The sequence below is a fragment of the Amyelois transitella genome, chromosome 2, assembly GCF_032362555.1.
Source record: "Amyelois transitella isolate CPQ chromosome 2, ilAmyTran1.1, whole genome shotgun sequence".
NCBI lineage: Eukaryota > Metazoa > Arthropoda > Insecta > Lepidoptera > Pyralidae > Amyelois > Amyelois transitella.
The window spans coordinates 6665711-6684069 of record NC_083505.1 but is presented as its reverse complement, the minus strand read 5'-3'; the positions used below and the strand labels follow the sequence as shown (position 1 = coordinate 6684069).

Sequence of the window (18359 nt, the reverse complement as noted above, 5' to 3'; positions counted from 1 at the left end):
CGAATAATTTCAAACCTAGAAATATCATCAGCAAACTACTCGGAAGCATGGAAACTTCTCTGTGACCGTTACAACAATAAACGTTTGTTAACTAATCATCATTTAAATTCATTGTTAAATATACAGCCAATTACACGTGAGTCCGAAAAGTCACTACGTTTCCTGGTAGACCACATGACAAAAAATTTACGCGCCTTGTCCAGCTTAGGCCAACCTACAGATAAATGGGATATGTTACTCATATTCATGTTTTCATCAAAATTAGATAGCCAAACCCTAGCTAAGTGGGAAGAATATCGGAATACATTGGAAGATATTCCCAATTTAAATAATTTTAAACAATTTTTAATAAATCGTGCAGATGTACTAGAGGCTATAAATAGAACCAATTACGACATTAACTCCTCAAACAAAAGAGCACCTTCATTTGCACGTAGCCCTCAGTCACAAAAGACAAATAGTGCTAATAATAAAAATACTAAAAATATTTCCTATACAAAATCTTTTGCTAGTACTAATTCAGAGCGGACAAACGTATTTGTATGCATTATTTGCGGTGACAACCATCGAATTTATGATTGTGCAATTTTTAAGGCGAAGAGTGTCCAAGATAAATTAAGTGACGTTAAGAAATTTAAATTATGCTCTAATTGTCTTCGTCAAGGTCATCCGCTTAATGAATGTCGAATGGGACCGTGTCGTGAATGCAAAAAACGCCACAATACGTTGCTTCACGATCCTGACTCTAATAAAACTTCATCTACTACTGAATCTAACATCGCGGTAAACCATTCTTCACAAAATCAGCAACAAGTACTTTTGTCTACCGCACTTATAGAAGTTTGCAACCCAGTGACAAGGGCAACATCGAAGGTTCGAGCTCTCCTGGATTCAGGAAGCCAGTCTTCTTTTATTTCTTCTTCTCTTAAGGACGAGTTGGCATTAAACTCAACTCGTATAGATAATTTGCGAATTATAGGTATAGGCAATAGCAACTGCAATAATGTCACTGAGTCATGCACTATTAAAATTAATTCTATAAACACGCCTTTTAGCGTTCAGTTGTCTTGTTTAGTATTAAACGAGTTAACTAGTGGACTACCTAAAACTCCCATTGATATCAAAACACTAAAATTGCCATCTTCTATAGTCTTAGCCGATCCTACATTTTATCAGCCTTCTAAAGTTGATGTATTGATAGGGGCTGATCTATTTTGGCATGTACTTGGGGGAGAACAAAGAAATTTAGGTCCTAATCTTCCAAAACTGCATAGTTCTAAATTTGGCTGGTTGATTTCCGGTCCTATATATACAAAAGTAAACTACAACTCCGTTCAATGTAATCACGCATCTGTTCTACAAAATGCAGACGATGAAATACATAGAATGCTTCCTATTTTTTGGAATCTGGAAGAGGTTCCCAATAAAACTAAATTGAGCGATAAGGATAAATTTTGCGAAAAACATTTTTTACTTAATACCACAAGGCTAGAAAATGGTAGATTTTGTGTGAAGCTACCCTTAATAGATGAACCCGATTGCTTAGGTGATACTTACGCATTGGCTAAAAAACGTTTTATTAATTTAGAAAAAAGATTTAAACGAAATCCAACTCTTAAATTGGAGTATTCTAAATTTATTAATGAATACAAAATGTTAGGACATCTCACAGAAATAACAACTAAACCAGAAATTTGTTATTTTCTATGTCACCACGCTGTACTCAAGGAAACCAGTGAGTCAACTAAATTAAGAGTGGTTTTTGACGGTTCAGCGCCATCCACATCCGGTTATTCTCTTAACGACATTCTTTTATCGGGACCCAACATACAAGACTCTCTTTTCTCCATCCTAGTTAGAGCTAGACAATACAAATACCTACTGACTGGCGACATTGAGAAGATGTATCGTCAGGTGGAAGTCACTGAACCTGATCGTGACTTACAATTGATACTATGGAGAGAAAAGGAATCTGATCCCATTAAAATACTGAAACTAAATACACTAACTTACGGCACAGCGAGTGCGAGTTATTTAAGTACTAGGTGTGTCTATCAATTGGGTGAAGAATGTGAAGATGAATTGATCAAAAATATAATTCAATCAGACTTTTACGTCGACGATTTGATAACTGGTTGTAATAATGAAATTCAATTACATTATATACAAAACAAAATTGCTAATGTACTGAGTTCTGGATGTTTTAACCTAAGAAAATACAAAAGTAATCTGCCCAGTCTAGTTCAAGATATCAATTCTAGTTCAAATTCGCAGGAAAGTCTAATGTTTAGCGAATCTACTAGTACCCTAGGTTTAGGCTGGAACCCCGTTAATGATACCCTACATTTTCCTACTATTGATGTTCCACAAAATACAGTTGTTACTAAAAGATTTATTTTATCTCAATCATTCAAAATTTTCGATCCACTCGGGATCCTTAGCCCATTTATAATTATTCCAAAGATAATGCTACAAAAACTATGGCTAAACAAAATAGATTGGGATCAGCCCGTTCCAAAGGACATAGAAATGTCTTGGAACAGCTTTCAGAACAATGTACCTAGTTTACGTAATTTACATATACCAAGATTAACTTTGAGTGATGATGCTCTAGGAATTGAAATGCATTCATTCAGCGATGCCTCACAACATGCTTACGGTGCATGCGTATACATGCGATCTATAAGCACTAGCGGTACAGTCACCGTAAGATTGTTGTGCGCAAAATCTAGAGTAGCTCCAGTGAAACCCACGACGATGCCGCGTCTCGAATTGTGTGCTGCTTTGTTGTCTGCGCGACTGTGTAAATCAGTAACAGATGCACTCAAATACTCACCGTCACGGATCATTTACTGGTGTGACTCAAGCATCGTTCTAGCATGGATTCGTAATGATCCTAACAAATTAAAAACTTTCGTTGCTAATCGAATAATCGAAATAACGGAACTTACTGTACCTTCGTCCTGGCGCTATGTTCCAACTGATCAAAATCCGGCTGACTTGATCTCCCGTGGCGTAAATGGGAATCAGCTAATGTCAATGAATTTATGGTGGCAAGGCCCAGAGTTTTTATCTAAACCTGAATCACAATGGCCTTTGTTAAAAGGTTACAAAAATTGTGATTTGCCAGACATTGAGGTCAGGTGTAATACAATTATTAATATTTCTGATCCAATAATCAAATTTGAGAATTTTTCTAAATTGAATAAATTAGTAAGAACATTTGCATTCGTAAAACGTTTTATTTACAATGTCCAGCAACCCCAAAATAAATTTATTGGTAGCTTAAGTGTAGAAGAATTAAATAATTCATTTTATATATTATGTGCCCTTGCACAACGTGAGTCATTTCAACTTGAATATGATACATTGGTAAAAAATAAACCATTGCCCAATAAATGCAAGATTTTGTCACTATCGCCATTTCTTGATCATAATCACTGCATAATCCGCGTTGGTGGTAGACTGGATGCATCTGACTATTCTTATGAGAAAAAACACCCAGTTCTGCTCCACTCCTCTCATCATTTCACAAAATTATTCTTTGAACAGGAACATATTCGTAACATGCATGCTGGTCCACAGCTATTGTTGGCTGTGGTAAGAGAAAGAGTTTGGCCAATAAATGGTAGACGCTTAGCCAGACGAGTGGTTAATAATTGTGTGCGTTGTAAACGTATTGCAGGCAAAACTTTGAGTCCTAAAATGGGAAACCTTCCTATTCAAAGAATTACTCCAGATCATCCTTTTTTATCTGTGGGCATGGATCTAGCTGGACCCTTCTTAATTTTAAATCGACGAGGCCGCGGTAGTAAGCTCATTAAATGCTACCTTTGCCTATTTGTGTGCTTACGCTATAAATGTGTTCACTTAGAGGCTGTCAGTGACTTATCGAAAGATGCCTTTCTGATGGCTTTTCGTAGATTCGTAGCTCGTAGAGGAAGGCCAGTGGAAGTATTTTCCGATAACGGACGAAATTTCGTTGCTGCGGCCAAGGAAATCGGTCAATTTTTAAAGCAAAATTCGGAACCAATTGTTGAGTTTGCAAGTCAAGAAAATATTAAGTTCATTTTTAGTCCGGCATACGCTCCTCACTTCGGTGGTATTTTTGAAGCCGGGATAAAATCCGCGAAACACCATATCAAACGTATACTAGGTAACAGCCACCTAACATTTGAGGAGATAACAACATTGTTTGCGCAAGTTGAAGCCATACTAAATAGCCGTCCCTTGTATCCTCTATCATCCTCTCCTAACGATTTCCTCCCACTTTCTCCTGGACACTTTCTTATTGGAAGACCGTTGGTATCGCTGCCCTCTCCAAATTTGCTTGATTGCAAGGAGATCACATTAAGAAGATATGAACGCTTAGAGAAACTCCGCCAGCACTTTTGGAACAAATGGCAACGGGAGTATATTTCTGAATTACAACAAAGAAGCAAGTGGAAAACTAACTGCGATAAACTACAAATCGGTGACATGGTACTCATACAAGAGGACAACATACCACCTATGAACTGGAGACTTGGTAGAGTCTCCCGACTATTTCCTGGGAATGATGGAGTCTGCAGAGTAGCGGACATTGACACCACAAGAGGACCCGTACGAAGAGCATTAGTTCGGCTGTGCCCGCTGGTGGCACCTGAAGCAGATGATCAACTCGGTTGAAAGAACTCTTTCAACGGGCGGGAAGATGTTTAGGCCCAATGATGTCCAAACCCTTTGCCAAAATGTTAAAAACATAACGTCACTGTCATTTTTATTGTAAAAAAAAAATTTAATTTGACTTTTGGCGGCTTCACCGTCATTACGCGCCGTTTCTAAAAACTTGTAAACTAAACTTATCTTAATATACAAAATTGCAAGAAAATTGAGTATTTATTGGCTCCATTGTGTCAAGCGAAGACAGTATGTAACAATGATTTTGCTAAGTAAGATTTATTATTATAAAGTAATATGTATATAAGTACCTTATCAATCATCATTATCACTTATCATATTTATTTATCCCTTAGGGGGTAGATAGTCTAAAAAAAAACTCAAAGGAGAGGTTGCTAGCCCATCGTCAAAGAGAAGTTAATACGCATTCCCCTTGATGAACTTTTACCACCAGCTCGGAAAGAGAAGAAGCTCACGTTTCCATTATTCTTCGTGACTAGAACTGCATGTAAGGCAATTGGCACTTTATTTTTATCTCTAGTCACCTTTTACGCCATCCTTATGATAGAGAAAAAGTGGTCTTATTTTAAAAAGACGGAAACTAAGCTAAATCTTATTAATTGAGAATAAAAATTTACAAAGGTAGATATCTAATAAATCGAAAATATTTTTGTACTTGCGTGATAAAAAATTCAAAAAGAATAAAATGTGATTTATAAATAAATGTAATAAATAAGAAAAATAATTGTCACTACTTTTGTCCAACTTGTTACCGTCATAAAAAGAAACATCCCAAATTGAATGACAACTTGTTTACCACTTGATGTAAGTTATCAGGGCATCGAGAAGAAGGTTCGTGATTTCCAATGCTAAACGTGATCCATAATAATAGACGAGGAAAACGGACACCGAAAATAAAAATAAAAAACTTTGGCACGTCATCGGCTTACTCTAATTTGATGAATTTTGATGAAGTAAAATCAAACATTGATAAACATTTTTGTTATTTATAAAAAAACAATTGAATGCTATGCTACACTATGTATGTATTTCATTGGCGGATATAATTTTGGATCTTATTGTAAAATTGGGTAACGTCCTGTGTTCTTATATCTTTGCTGGCATGATCTTTGAGTATATTAATTTTAAATGTATGTATATTTAAACTTCGGATGCAAGAGTTGCCCTCTCCATAATTGGCATAAGCATCTCCGTCAACAAATCTCGATCATGCGATTCATCGGGGTCTTAATTCCGATCAATGATTTACAACTTGTTAATAATACTGCGAGTTAAAGCTCACGTCCATAAATCAAGATCTGAACCATAGCTTACTCGAAAATATTGATTGTAATACCTCAGTTATCGGTTTAGTTTACGTGGTTCCGACTTTAGGTGTTACACTTTTTCAAGTAGGCAAATTTATGACGTAACGGTGTATCGCCGTTCTTCGCCTTGCATTAATTAAGTATTTGGCGAAGGTCTTACGGAACAAAGTTTTAAGTCTAAAATTCGTTTTAAATTTAACACGATCATTAGGGGGATATCTCGAAAGAGCCTAATTGATTGTACGATGTGTTAGGTAAGTTTCATGCGCCTGCGCAGTAGTCATTACGGCGGTGACAGATGGCCGTAATAAATACAGTTTTAACACGGTTAGAAGTAAAGAATTACATTTAAGATGAAATATCCGAGTCGGACATAATTAGTAACGTTAGTGATGCAGGTGTAATTTGTGTGTGATGGGCGTTCTGCCTTATTGGTGTTTCTAATTACGAAAGTTAATTTAACGGTCGCATATCGCGCTAGCTTGTAGTTAATCGCTTTGTTTGTATCAGCATCTACAAGGCTACAACTGACTAAGAATATATAGAAATTGCGATTCATTAAAATTATACTAGTAAAAGTATTAAGAGAATGCCACCATTTTATTTCATAACAAATAAATTCAGGAGAATGTATGAGAAGTTTCATCATAAGTATTATTTGTCTTATTTGTTACTACTGACATCAAAATAATTTAAAGTTTCCCTTCTGTAAATAATATTATTGTAAAAATAATATTTTAGAGCCTTAGCCTACGGTCCATTTCATATAAAAGTGTGAATTATCTTCAATGAACCTGTTGAATGTAAATTCGATGAAAATAAGTTGTGCCCGTCATCGCGCACGCGCGCAACAGCGACCAATCTGGAGGAGGAACAATAAGAACTCAATACCAAAATAATGACTGTACAGAATTCATATGATAGTTACCTGTAAAAGAAAACTTTTTTTGCCTAGTTCGATGAAGCACGATATTAAAATATATTAAAGTGTTTCTCTAAGTAGAAATGCCCTTACACAGTGGCTCGGGATGACTTGATGACAGTCACCGCTGAAGCTGTTAAAATGGCAGAATATTATAGTGGGAAAATTTGATTATCGTTGGAGAGATTGTCAACACGCTAAGAAGTACGAAGTTGAAGTCATATATAACCTACTACTATATTGAAAGTTACATGCCTGCTTTACAGGATAGTTAAGTGTATAATAGTTATAATTAGTTAATAAATATAATAAATATATACGGGACAAATTACACTGATTGAGTTAGCCTCGAAGTAAGTTCGAGACTTGTGTTACGAGATACTAACTCAACGATACTATATTTTATAATAAATACTTATATAAATAAACATCCAAGACCCAGGCCAATCAGAAAAAGTTCTTTTCTCATTATGCCCTGGCCGGGATTTGAACCCGGGACCTCCGGTGACACAGACAAGCGCGACAAGCTGCGCCACAGATGCCGTCAAACGCAACAAAAGTTACAACGCAACCCAAACAATTGAGTCTAGAGACTTGTACCTAATTTTAGGTTCCTTTTGTGGTCTATAGGTGCACTTACAGAGGATTTGCCTTAAATCCTGCGGGAACGGGAATTAACGGGATTTTTCGTTACATGCGGGCGGACACGCACAGGCGACCTCTCGTACATATATAAAATAACTTATGCCTTTTTGCTGGAGGAGTCTTTTACATTTCAGACGAGTGTGCGATGCATAAAAATGAAAAAATTATTTTGGGAAATCCTCTCAAAGTGCAACCCTAGACAATATAAAGAATTTACATGCTGAATTACAAATCTCGACCCAGCATGTCTTTTTATATTACATATATATGTTTGGTTTAGTGTTTAGAATTGATTGAGGTGTCTGTTCTCTATTTTGGTTATTTTGTTGCTCTGTGTAGATGCGTCTGCGCCGAGGTGAGCTCTGGGGTCACTGCTCTGACCTGCGCGTGGGCGCGCCCGTTTCCGCCCGCGAAACCGAATCATTGCACCCCACACTCCTAATCTTCATCGGTTTGTTAGTACCACTTTTCTTATACACACGTCAATCAATCGGTAACTATTTGTGAGATCGTATTGAAGAAAAAAGAATACAGACTTGCTATGGTCTCTTTGTTAAAAGTTCGACACAAAAGTACGTTTAGTGCCATATTAATGTCGTTGATCCAGCAATGGCAGGTTAAGGTTTCCGTTTTACTTCTTTTGAGATAGGGGATTTCACATTAAAGACTTTAATTTGCTTTGTGCGTTCTTAAGCAACAAAAAATTCTTTTATAAATATAATAGTTAATGCTCCAAAAATGCTGTGAAACAATATATCAGTGCAACCCTCTTTTCCGGTTTCATTGTTAGTTGGTGCATGCATTGTTCAAGACTTGTACTATTGGTACAATTAATAAGTTTAAAACAATTGCGTTTCCAAAGCTCCGTTAGCCCATTCTATCTGCGTCAAGAAAGTTCCGCGGAGTGCCGAAATATGTTTATCGGCCATCGTTGAACCGAACACTTGAAAGTCCTCATTGATAGGGCGCTTATATATAGAAACGGCTTTTTGATTAAGAGGTATTCTTGTGGTAGGGCATTTGATTTAACAAAAGGGCTTAAAAAAGTCATTACAAATAATTTGCTTTATTTGCGTTACAAATGTTCATTGTTAAGGAAGAAAAATATTTGCGAAAGTTACAAATTTTCATTTGTTTATTTATAGGAAAAGAATAATCGATAGAAAGGACGGTTTACAAATTCTTTGATTTTGTTTAAAAATGTTTTCGTGGGTAAATGGCCGTTTACCAGGAATCAGTTTCCATATTGTTATATCTGAATCCAGCAATAAAAACTACATTTGCATACACATGTAGGCAATCACAATGGTCGATTTAATTACGGTTCATTTTTTGTATGAATTAATAGCAGGTCTAAATGTGAGTGGGCCATGTTTATGGACCTGTCTTGTACTTTGTGGAAACAATTTAGAATAAAGACATACATGGGTTAGAATAACGAGAACAAAGACTTTTATATGTCAGAATTATGAAAATATCCACATATGGATAGCGCGGTCCTATCACTTAAAATAATAAGATTTGGCGGGTTAAATTTAGAGTATCCATCTTGGGTATATATAACACAATAAAGACTTCGCACGCGAAAAATGTAGCCTGTGATTAAACATTGGGTAAGACTAACTCAAGCCAATTATTCTAGAACTATGCAGCCTTTACTGTGATCACAACTCTCAGTCATGAGAATAATATGACGATAGCAAAATAAGTAACAGACATTTAAAAATTGCATCACCACAGAGACTTCTTCATAGGTATCACAAAACAAACAAGTTCTGTGTTGATCTTTAGTCATAATTATATTGATCTTTAGTCATAATTATATCATTTTGTTTGATACTTATGTAACGATTTTTGCAAGACTACCTAGCGCACGTGCTTAGTCTGTGACAAGTCAAATTGATTGTGTCTAGAATTGGTCTAGATATATCGATTTGGGCTATCTACACTTATAAATTTAACAATGGTATCTAATAAACTAGATATAAGTAGGTGGATGCGGCTTGACATTTTCAATATCTCATCATAAAACTAAAGAGAACTTTCATAAATTCGTTCGTGGTAAGCGTTTACACTCCAATATTTTTTGGCACCAACCATTGTATGCAAATGAAGTGATGAATGTTTTCACTGCAACAAAACACGAGTAACGGTTCCCTTAAGTGAAGATTTGTCGGCTAATAATAATTATCACCGGCATCGGCTTGTAATAAATCCACGTGCATGTTGGTACTTATCAATACAATGATGCGTAGGTATATCACATCATTTATCATTCTGCAATAATCTTTACTAGACTTGTACCTCATAATTCTAAATTTAGTATGATATATTTGAAATAACTTACAAATTTGACGGCCTCTGTGGCGCAGCGGCAATACGCTTGTCTGTGACACCGGAGGTCCCGAGTTCGAATCCCGGTCGGGGCATGATGAGAAACGAACTTTCTCTGATTGACTTGGGTCTTGGATGTTTTTCTATATAAGTATTTATTATAAAATATAGTATCGTTGAGTTAGTATCTCGTAACACAAGTTTCGAACTTACTTCGAGGCTAACTCAATCTGTGTAATTTGTCCCGTATATATTTATATTATATTTATATTTAATTGTAAGGTATACTTCTTTAGTACAAAAGACATAAACGAAACAATGCTTCATTTCAAAAATACAAATATTTTTTAAAACTCATATTTCCATTGATATAAGACGAGTTTCACTACTTTCATAGCATGAAAGTAGTGTATTAGATAGTACTAGCTGTAATTGGAAATGCGAAGGTAAAGGTTATTAAATTTACTCAAATTCACCAATATAAATTTCAATGAAATAATATAAGATATAATTTGGATTTGGTAAAGGGTCAGGTCAAAAGTACCCGAAACCGCCGAGCTTGTATGAAGAGAGTTATGAATGTGGATGAAGCGAAGGAAGTATGCAGAGATCGTGGCAAGTGGAAAGAGGTAGTCTCTGCCTACCCCTCCGGGAAAGAGGCGTGATTTTATGTATGTATAATTTGGATTAACAATAAGTTCTTTATATCCCGATATTTCCTATAGTTTAGCTAAGCTGTTAAGGTTCCACATCAGCTGTTCAAGATTCCAAAATAAATGATATGTTGCTGTTATTCCAAATTAAATAATTATGAGCTATACAATAAAAAAAGTTTGTTTGTTTGTTTGTAATATCTTTATTGCATAGAAATTTACACAGTAACAAAAAATAGATAGTTATAAAAGAAACAAATTACTTGCAATGGCGGACTTATCCCATGAAGGTGTGGCGACACCTATACGCTACAAGGCATAAAAATAAAATCACGACGCGACGCTATCAGTCAGTCATCTAATCTAGTAACCCGGCAAACAATAAAGGAACTAAATAATTAAGTAAAAAGTTTCATTCAAATACGTTTAATAGTTTTAGAGATTCGTATCTGCCAATAAATAAACAGACAGGCCGACTTCGTTTTTCAAATTCATGCTCGGTTACTATTTCTTCATCGTAATAATTTTTTTTAAATGTACACAATATACAGTCAATATTATTTTACTGTTATTATATACATATGTACTAATTTAGAAATTTGAATTTTTTATTGGAAATTAATAAATATTGCACGTAATTTATTAACGTCCAGCCTACTTTTTATACAATTTTTTAAGAATTTGAGATGTGATTCCTTGTGATGTGATCACTTGGCATCGTATCTATTGACAGTTTATTTATTTTATGGGGATATCATCTAGGATTGCTGAGATTCTTCGAAATCGATATGCACGACATTGCAGTAAAGCACGAAATTGAGTGCAAGGTGTAATTAATTTACAAGTCTATAAGATAACGTCTCGTACATATTAGATATAGATACAGAAGATAAGTAGGAAGTTGTCAACTGTTAACAAGTGGGAATGTTGCATGAGACCCGTTCAAAATGGAGGGAGAGATGGAAAATCGTAGACCGAAATGAAAGCCCTAGAAAGAGTAAACTGGATATTTTTCTTACCTATTGTTTTGAAAAATTCGTCATGTTGTATTCAGTTCCCTTCCATTCCATTCGCATCCGCAGTTGTTATTTTTTACGTTTTAAATAGTTAGTCTCTGTTCAATATCCTGTACTGAAACTGTAACTGATTATTGAGCTTAACTGATTGACTATAGTACTAAATTTTAGGTGTCGCCGTTCTTTTCAGTTACATTTGATGATACACACACAGTTGATATAACTGTAAAACATACTTAAATAGATAATTATAAGCTAATTCGTCACTATCTAATAAAGTTTCAATCTATTCAATTCAAGCATAAATGTTGAATTGAAGTGCTGAGTGCAATGTCTGTGTGTTTAGGAGATTCCCAATTTGGAGATAGTCGTGACTGAAGTCAGTTTACGTAAGTAATCGAATTAAGTTTTATAGCCAACTGTTTATTTGAACCACAACATGGCAAATGAAGTTTTATTGAAGATCCTTAGTGAAGTAAATGCTCAGTTTACATTTGAATTGTTTGTCTATCATCAGGGCAAACGTAAATTTGTCTTACGAGATATACGCGGGGCGTCGCCGTCGTCTGTTGGCCCACGGTTGGCTCACTGCAATTATTGTCTTGTCACTCTACTGGAGTTACGCGCTCCTTCCACCCGGAACATTTATTTCATGTGAGATTAACCATTCCTTTATCGATTATGCATGCGAAGTGTACGGTCAAATCAAACTTGTATTACCCGTCACCCTCAGTCGTGTCGTGAGCGAACAACACTTAACTAGAATCAAGCTCGGTGAAGAAAAAAGTCTGGTCATGCTTCTCTTCATCTTCAAACGTTTATTGCTAATACTAACAGAAATGTACCATTATGTTACTAACCTATAATAATGATAATAGTCAAAAAGCAGATCACTAAGTATAGTGGCGTAATTTGCTTTTGTGTGCAGGTTGTCAGAAAAGGTGACCTCACGGCGCGTGAGAGCTCTCGTGGGCGGGACCACTTTGACTTTTGGTAATTACATTCGGACACCTTAGACGGACATTTAGATGAAATAGGCAATTATGTTTCATCACATTGTTGTACTTCATATTTCTCATTTAACTTATACTTACTTCTTAAATTTTAAAAAGTAATACAATTAAAGAGGTCTAATGTGTTGTATGTGAGCTTTTAAATGCATTTTTACTTCTACCGATTCTGTATCTGTAGATAGATGGACACACCATGTTATTTTTCGTCGACTTTAAGGTTTTTAATAATTTTATTGTTGATAAATATAATCTTATGGACTAGCTGGAAATGGCTTCAAATCTTATCAGGAGCCTCAACATCTGCATCATAATACAACTTATAGCATTTATAAAGTGTATTCAGTCACAAACACATACACATATCATTACTTTATCGTTTACGGGATAGAAAATGTCATAAGTCTCGAAGGCCTTGTTTAGTAAGGATGTCTATTAAGTGATGAGTGCCATGTGGTTCCCGGCACTAATAAAAAAAAGAATAGGACCACTCTTTCCCTTTCCAATGGATGTCGTAAAAGGGATGGGCTTATAGCCTTGGGATTCTTCTTTTAGGTGATGGGCTGGCAACATGTCACTTTTTGAATCTCAATTCTATCTTTAAGCCAAAAAGCTGAGAGTGGCCTATCAGTCTTTTGATGACTGTTAGCTCTGTCTACCCCGCAAGGGATATAGACGTGATTATATGTATGTATGGCTAAGTGAGCAAATCGAAATCCAGATAGTGAAAGGTCAAAAATAACGCAAAATGTCTCAAACACTTTTTAAAATCTGAACAACATAAATATATTGGTTGATGAAGTCGATAAATATACTATTCTTGTTCTCAGAAACACGAGCAAAGATTATATCACAAAAATAACTATTAACCAAATGAGGGAACGAACGACCAACACGAGATAGTTTAAATATTAAGCATAAATTATTACGTTGGAAACTACACTAATTGCGTCGTTATATCTTGGCCATATCGATCTCCTTTGTTTCACAACACGAACAATAGAAAGGTCAGTGTGAAATCGTTTTAAGTTTTCTGTTCCTAAAATGCACTTTCACTAATAAAATATCAGTCCAAATAGCGACAATTTTGGAGAAATTGTATCGTTTGTAAGAAGAAATTAAGCTTTTTCTTTGAATGTTTTCTAACACTATATTTAACATGTTTTTTTTTTGTTTCACAAAAGTAGCTGTTGACGTAGCGGTGTATGTTTGTTTGTGTGTGTTATGAATTGTCGCTGGAGGCCGGTGTGGATCGTGCCCGCCGCTCGTGGACCGATGATCATGCCCCGCAGCTTCCCGACCGCTGACACACGATCTATTTCCAATTGATCTACAATTCACTTCATTTGCATGCTTCATCTCTTATTTTGAAATCTTATAATATTAGTTTTACCGTCATTGTTACTATAAATATTTTATTTTGGTAAAGTTTTACATTTCTGCTTATAAAGCAGATATTGATAAAAATTGAAAATGTATTTCTATGGTCTTTTAATATTAGGCGTTTTATTTTTGTAAAGATTTATTGTGGGCATCAAAAATCGGAGCAGTGGTAAAATTTACGTAAAAACAGGACAAAACAGTCTTCAATATGTGCATTGATTTCAATATTCATATGTCAGTTAAATTGTATTTTTTCAAGACATCACGTTTAATTTAACTTCGGCGTTATAAATTATAGGTACATTTATGCCTACATAGAGTATGTTCACGCTTGTTTCCCTTTGGAGTAGACAAAGGTTACAACTTCTCACTTGCCACGATCTCTACACACTTTTTTCCTTCATGATCCATAATTTTTTTCCTGTAATCTCGTTGGTTTATATTTACGGTCGGTAGTATACTTGGATTATACTTATTTAATTTTATTGGTTACCGTTAGAACTCCATCAAGTCTGGTATGTAGAACAGCATTAGGACCCAAAAGTTCGTGGAACTAAAACAAAGAGATGTAGCCTGTTTTGAAACCTACTAAAACAAAAAAGAAAAGTTTCAAGTCCACATAGTTTTGACAACGTGAATTATAAAAGCCAAATGTGATAAAATAAATATTGATTCTCTTTGTGTGTTAATTTAAATTTTAAGAGCTTTAGAATCATTTACCTACTAATTCTATCTATTTATCGTACTTTATTTCGTTACAAAGCATTACCGATTGGGTTTTAAGATTGGGTTCTGTGAAAACCAGCATTTAAGTGATACTTTACTTGTTGTGAAAAGATATGACTTAGCAAAGAATTTACAGTTCACCTTGCGATTGAATATTTACACCCAGTAGTTATGCACTTTTGATCTTAAATTCCCTCTGATATATAGATCTCGGATACACAGCAACAGTCTTAAAGATACAAAAATCAGACAAACGGTTTATGTTTCGATATACCTATAGGATATAGGTATATCGATACTTTATATATATAGTTTCGATTAATATATATATATATATATGGAACCTTTTTTGGTATTTTAGAACTCGGTCAGAAGTTCGGAAGGTTTGTCGTGAAAATTGTATTTATTTACCGATTTTAAAAAAGAAGGCGGTTCTCAATCCAACCGTTTTTATCTATGTTACGGCATATCTCCGGTAGGTATTTATAATCCGATTTGAAGAACTCTCTTGTATTCAAAAGTGCAAGGTCCGTGTGGTCCCATAGGAATTTGGTTAAGATCTGGTCATTAATGTGTAAGATATTTCAGGGAACTCCTAAAAATCAACAGAATAAGCTCTGCAATTAAGTTTATATGTAAATAATGGTGTAAATGGCAAACGAATCTTTTCACAAGTGGAAGGGATGTCCATTATACGCAATTATATATCTAAGTGACTAGTAAAAACTAGTACCTACAGTCAGCATGCAGCGTATTATGCTATGAAATTTATTATGCCAACTTAAATAGAGGCAATACAAAGAAAAAGAACAGATATAAGGCACTTATCACGTAAATGTAATCACACTAAAAAGATCAAATCATAAATGTTTTAGAAAAAAGGAAAAGCGAAATGGCTCCAGAAATTGATAAAGGTAGTTCAGGACTTCAGGTACCAACCCACTTATCGCCTAGGTACGACGAATTGTGAATTAATTTAAAAATTTTAGTATTTTTTGATGTTGGTTTAAATATTTTCTTAATTTTCTTTATTAAATGATGGCCTAAAATTTTTTAAACCGGGTTTTTTGATCAACCAGTTTCTGCTGCGACTTGGTGCGCCTGTTATTTCATTGTCTGAACTGCGTACTTATAGGTATTATTACAAAGTCTCATGAAAATCCTTTGAGTGTGAAATATTTTTTTATTTATTTCTTTGAAGGTTTTAATATTAGATTTCTTTTATACTAAATCAATATTAATTTTATTTAATTAAATCAATTAACACATATCTGAATATCAAGCTTCACAGATGTACCTAAAACCAAAAACCAATAGTACACTACTGATTTTAGGTTCTGTCTAAGGCGATAAGGCGTATGTCAGTTTTTGTGAAAAAATAAAATATTAAAATATGTTCGTTTACATATTTTCCGAATGTGTAGCTGACTTGTAAAATGATTAAGAGTAGGTACATCTGCCATGTATTCCCGGCGTATTTCGTAGTTGCGTAATTCTGCGATGCTGTACATAGATAACTTAAACGTGACTTAGCCAACTCCATTACTTAACACGATGCACGGCCACCTATTCGGTTTTAATACAAAAGAAGTTAGATACCTGATCTAAAAGTCATTTGTCTATATCATTAATTTTAAAATATGCATCAATGAAAAATTAACATATAATGGCTTGCCATTGTAAGAAATTATGTAACAATCATTATAATTATTATACTTTTATCACACCTTTATTCTCTAAAGACCAGTATTTATTATTTTAGTTCGTATTTAGCTCGTAGGTACAGAGAATGCGCAAAGCAAAGTTGTAACTTGTTAGTAGAAGTATTAAACAAACGTATTTAACTTAAAAATCGTGAACATCCATGCCAAAGCTAAGATCGGGATTACCCTAAATCGGCGAGATTGCATGAAGAGAATAATAATTATGTGGATGAAGCGAAGAAGTACGTTGGAATCGTCGTAAGTGGAAAGATTAGTTTCAACCTACCCCTCATGTAAAGAGACGTGACTTAACATATAAGTTTCTACGGTCTGCCTGAAATCAATCTGTTTTGGGAAGGAAGATAATTAAACTCAATATTTGTAAAAAAGAAAGCTTTTATTATCGTCTGAAATCAACAGTACCTACCTATGTATAATTTATCCAGTAAACAAGGATCCTAGTAGCGGGTCCGTGTCGCGTTTCGTTCCGGCTGTCGTCAGTACCGTTTCTGCGGTCGCGACCACCGGCCGGCGGTCAACCCGACACCCTATACTAATTACCTATCCACACACCACCTCAGACTATATCCAGAGCTTTCTCCTGACATATGAGCAGTGAAATTCGCAAAGTCTCATGATAATGAGTAAAAACTGGTGTTGGGTTTCATCAATAACGATGTTTTGGGATTTATAACGGTAAATTTTAACAAAGTTATTGTAACTAAGACTGAAGACTTTTAGTGATCTTTGATCATTACACATTTTTTTCTTGATATTTCGAAACAAGCTGTTTCCCGCGGCTCCGCCCGTGTGTGACGCTTTTCGCGTTTTACCTGTGAAAACTACATATTCAGACCGATAATAGAATTATAGTTATTCCATAGTATCCTATTCCCGATAAAGCATAGTAAAAATTCTAGCTTTATCTAAATTAAATAAGTTTACGTAAACCGCATTTAACTCAGTTTAAAATTTTTGAAATGTGCCAAACGGCACCAATAAAAAAAGAATAGGACCACTCCATCTCCTTACCATGGATGTCGTAAAAGGCGACTTAGGCATAGACTTATAAACTTGGGATTATTCTTTTAGGCGATGGTTTAGCAACCTGTCACTTTTTGAATCTCAATTGTATCATTGGGCCAAACAGCTGAACGTGGCTTTTCGGTTTTTTTAAGACTGTTAGCTCTGTCTACACCGCAAGGGATATAGACGTGATTATATGAATGTACATATGTTTAAACAAAGACTACGCTCCTAATTACATGTAATCCACCTGTGAAACCGCGTTCAAATCCGTTGAGTAGTTTTGAAGTTATAACGTACCAGACAGAGAGGCAGACGAAACATTTAAAAAAAAAAAATTCACTAATGCTAAAATACTAGCGCTAATCTTTTTTAAAGTGCCGTGTGGTTCCTGACACTTCAGAATAGGAACATACCATTTCTTGGATGTTGTTAAAAGTGACTAAGGGATAGGCTACTAAACTTGGGATTATTCTTTTAGCCGATAGTCTAGCAATCTGTCACTATTTGAAACTCAATTCAACCTTTAAGCAGCTGAACATGGCCTTTCAGTCTTTACCAAACTGTTGGCTCTGTCTATCCCGTCAGGGATAAAAACGTGTAAATTTCTTTCTGTAACATTTTGCGTACTAACAATGTCATATGTATCGAAAAATTTAGCCTTACATGTCTTTCTATACTTTGAACCTAAATAACGAAGGCAAGGCTTTTTATCAGCAAAATAAATGTCAATACTAACATTTTCCTTTAAATCTCTGAGATCCGCTGAATAAACTGAATAAACTACCACCATTAGATTTAGTTAATCGTATTTGCTTAATATAAACGATAATGACTGGCAACGATTTCTCATCGTAGCCCGTCGCAGTTTCGAAGCCTCGCTAATGGAGGTTGATCTGAATCTACGGCTCGATAAACTTGCTGTCCCGCACTTAATGTCCGCCAAACGACTTA

General features: G+C 35.1%; 2 protein-coding genes across 2 annotated transcripts; both read left to right on the top strand.

Annotated features, from left to right (window-relative positions):
* The first annotated feature begins 209 nt into the window (after positions 1-209).
* Positions 210-2891, top strand: LOC132904023 (uncharacterized). The gene is made up of 2 exons (XM_060953968.1): positions 210-2837; positions 2879-2891. Exons 1-2 carry the CDS (start codon positions 232-234, stop codon positions 2889-2891), a joined length of 2619 nt encoding a protein of 872 aa, XP_060809951.1. The 5' UTR covers positions 210-231.
* A 99-nt stretch (positions 2892-2990) lies between these two features.
* Positions 2991-4808, top strand: LOC132902371 (uncharacterized). Its single transcript, XM_060947138.1, has one exon. It carries the CDS (start codon positions 3034-3036, stop codon positions 4666-4668), a length of 1635 nt encoding a protein of 544 aa, XP_060803121.1. The 5' UTR covers positions 2991-3033; the 3' UTR covers positions 4669-4808.
* The last annotated feature ends 13551 nt before the right edge of the window (positions 4809-18359 follow it).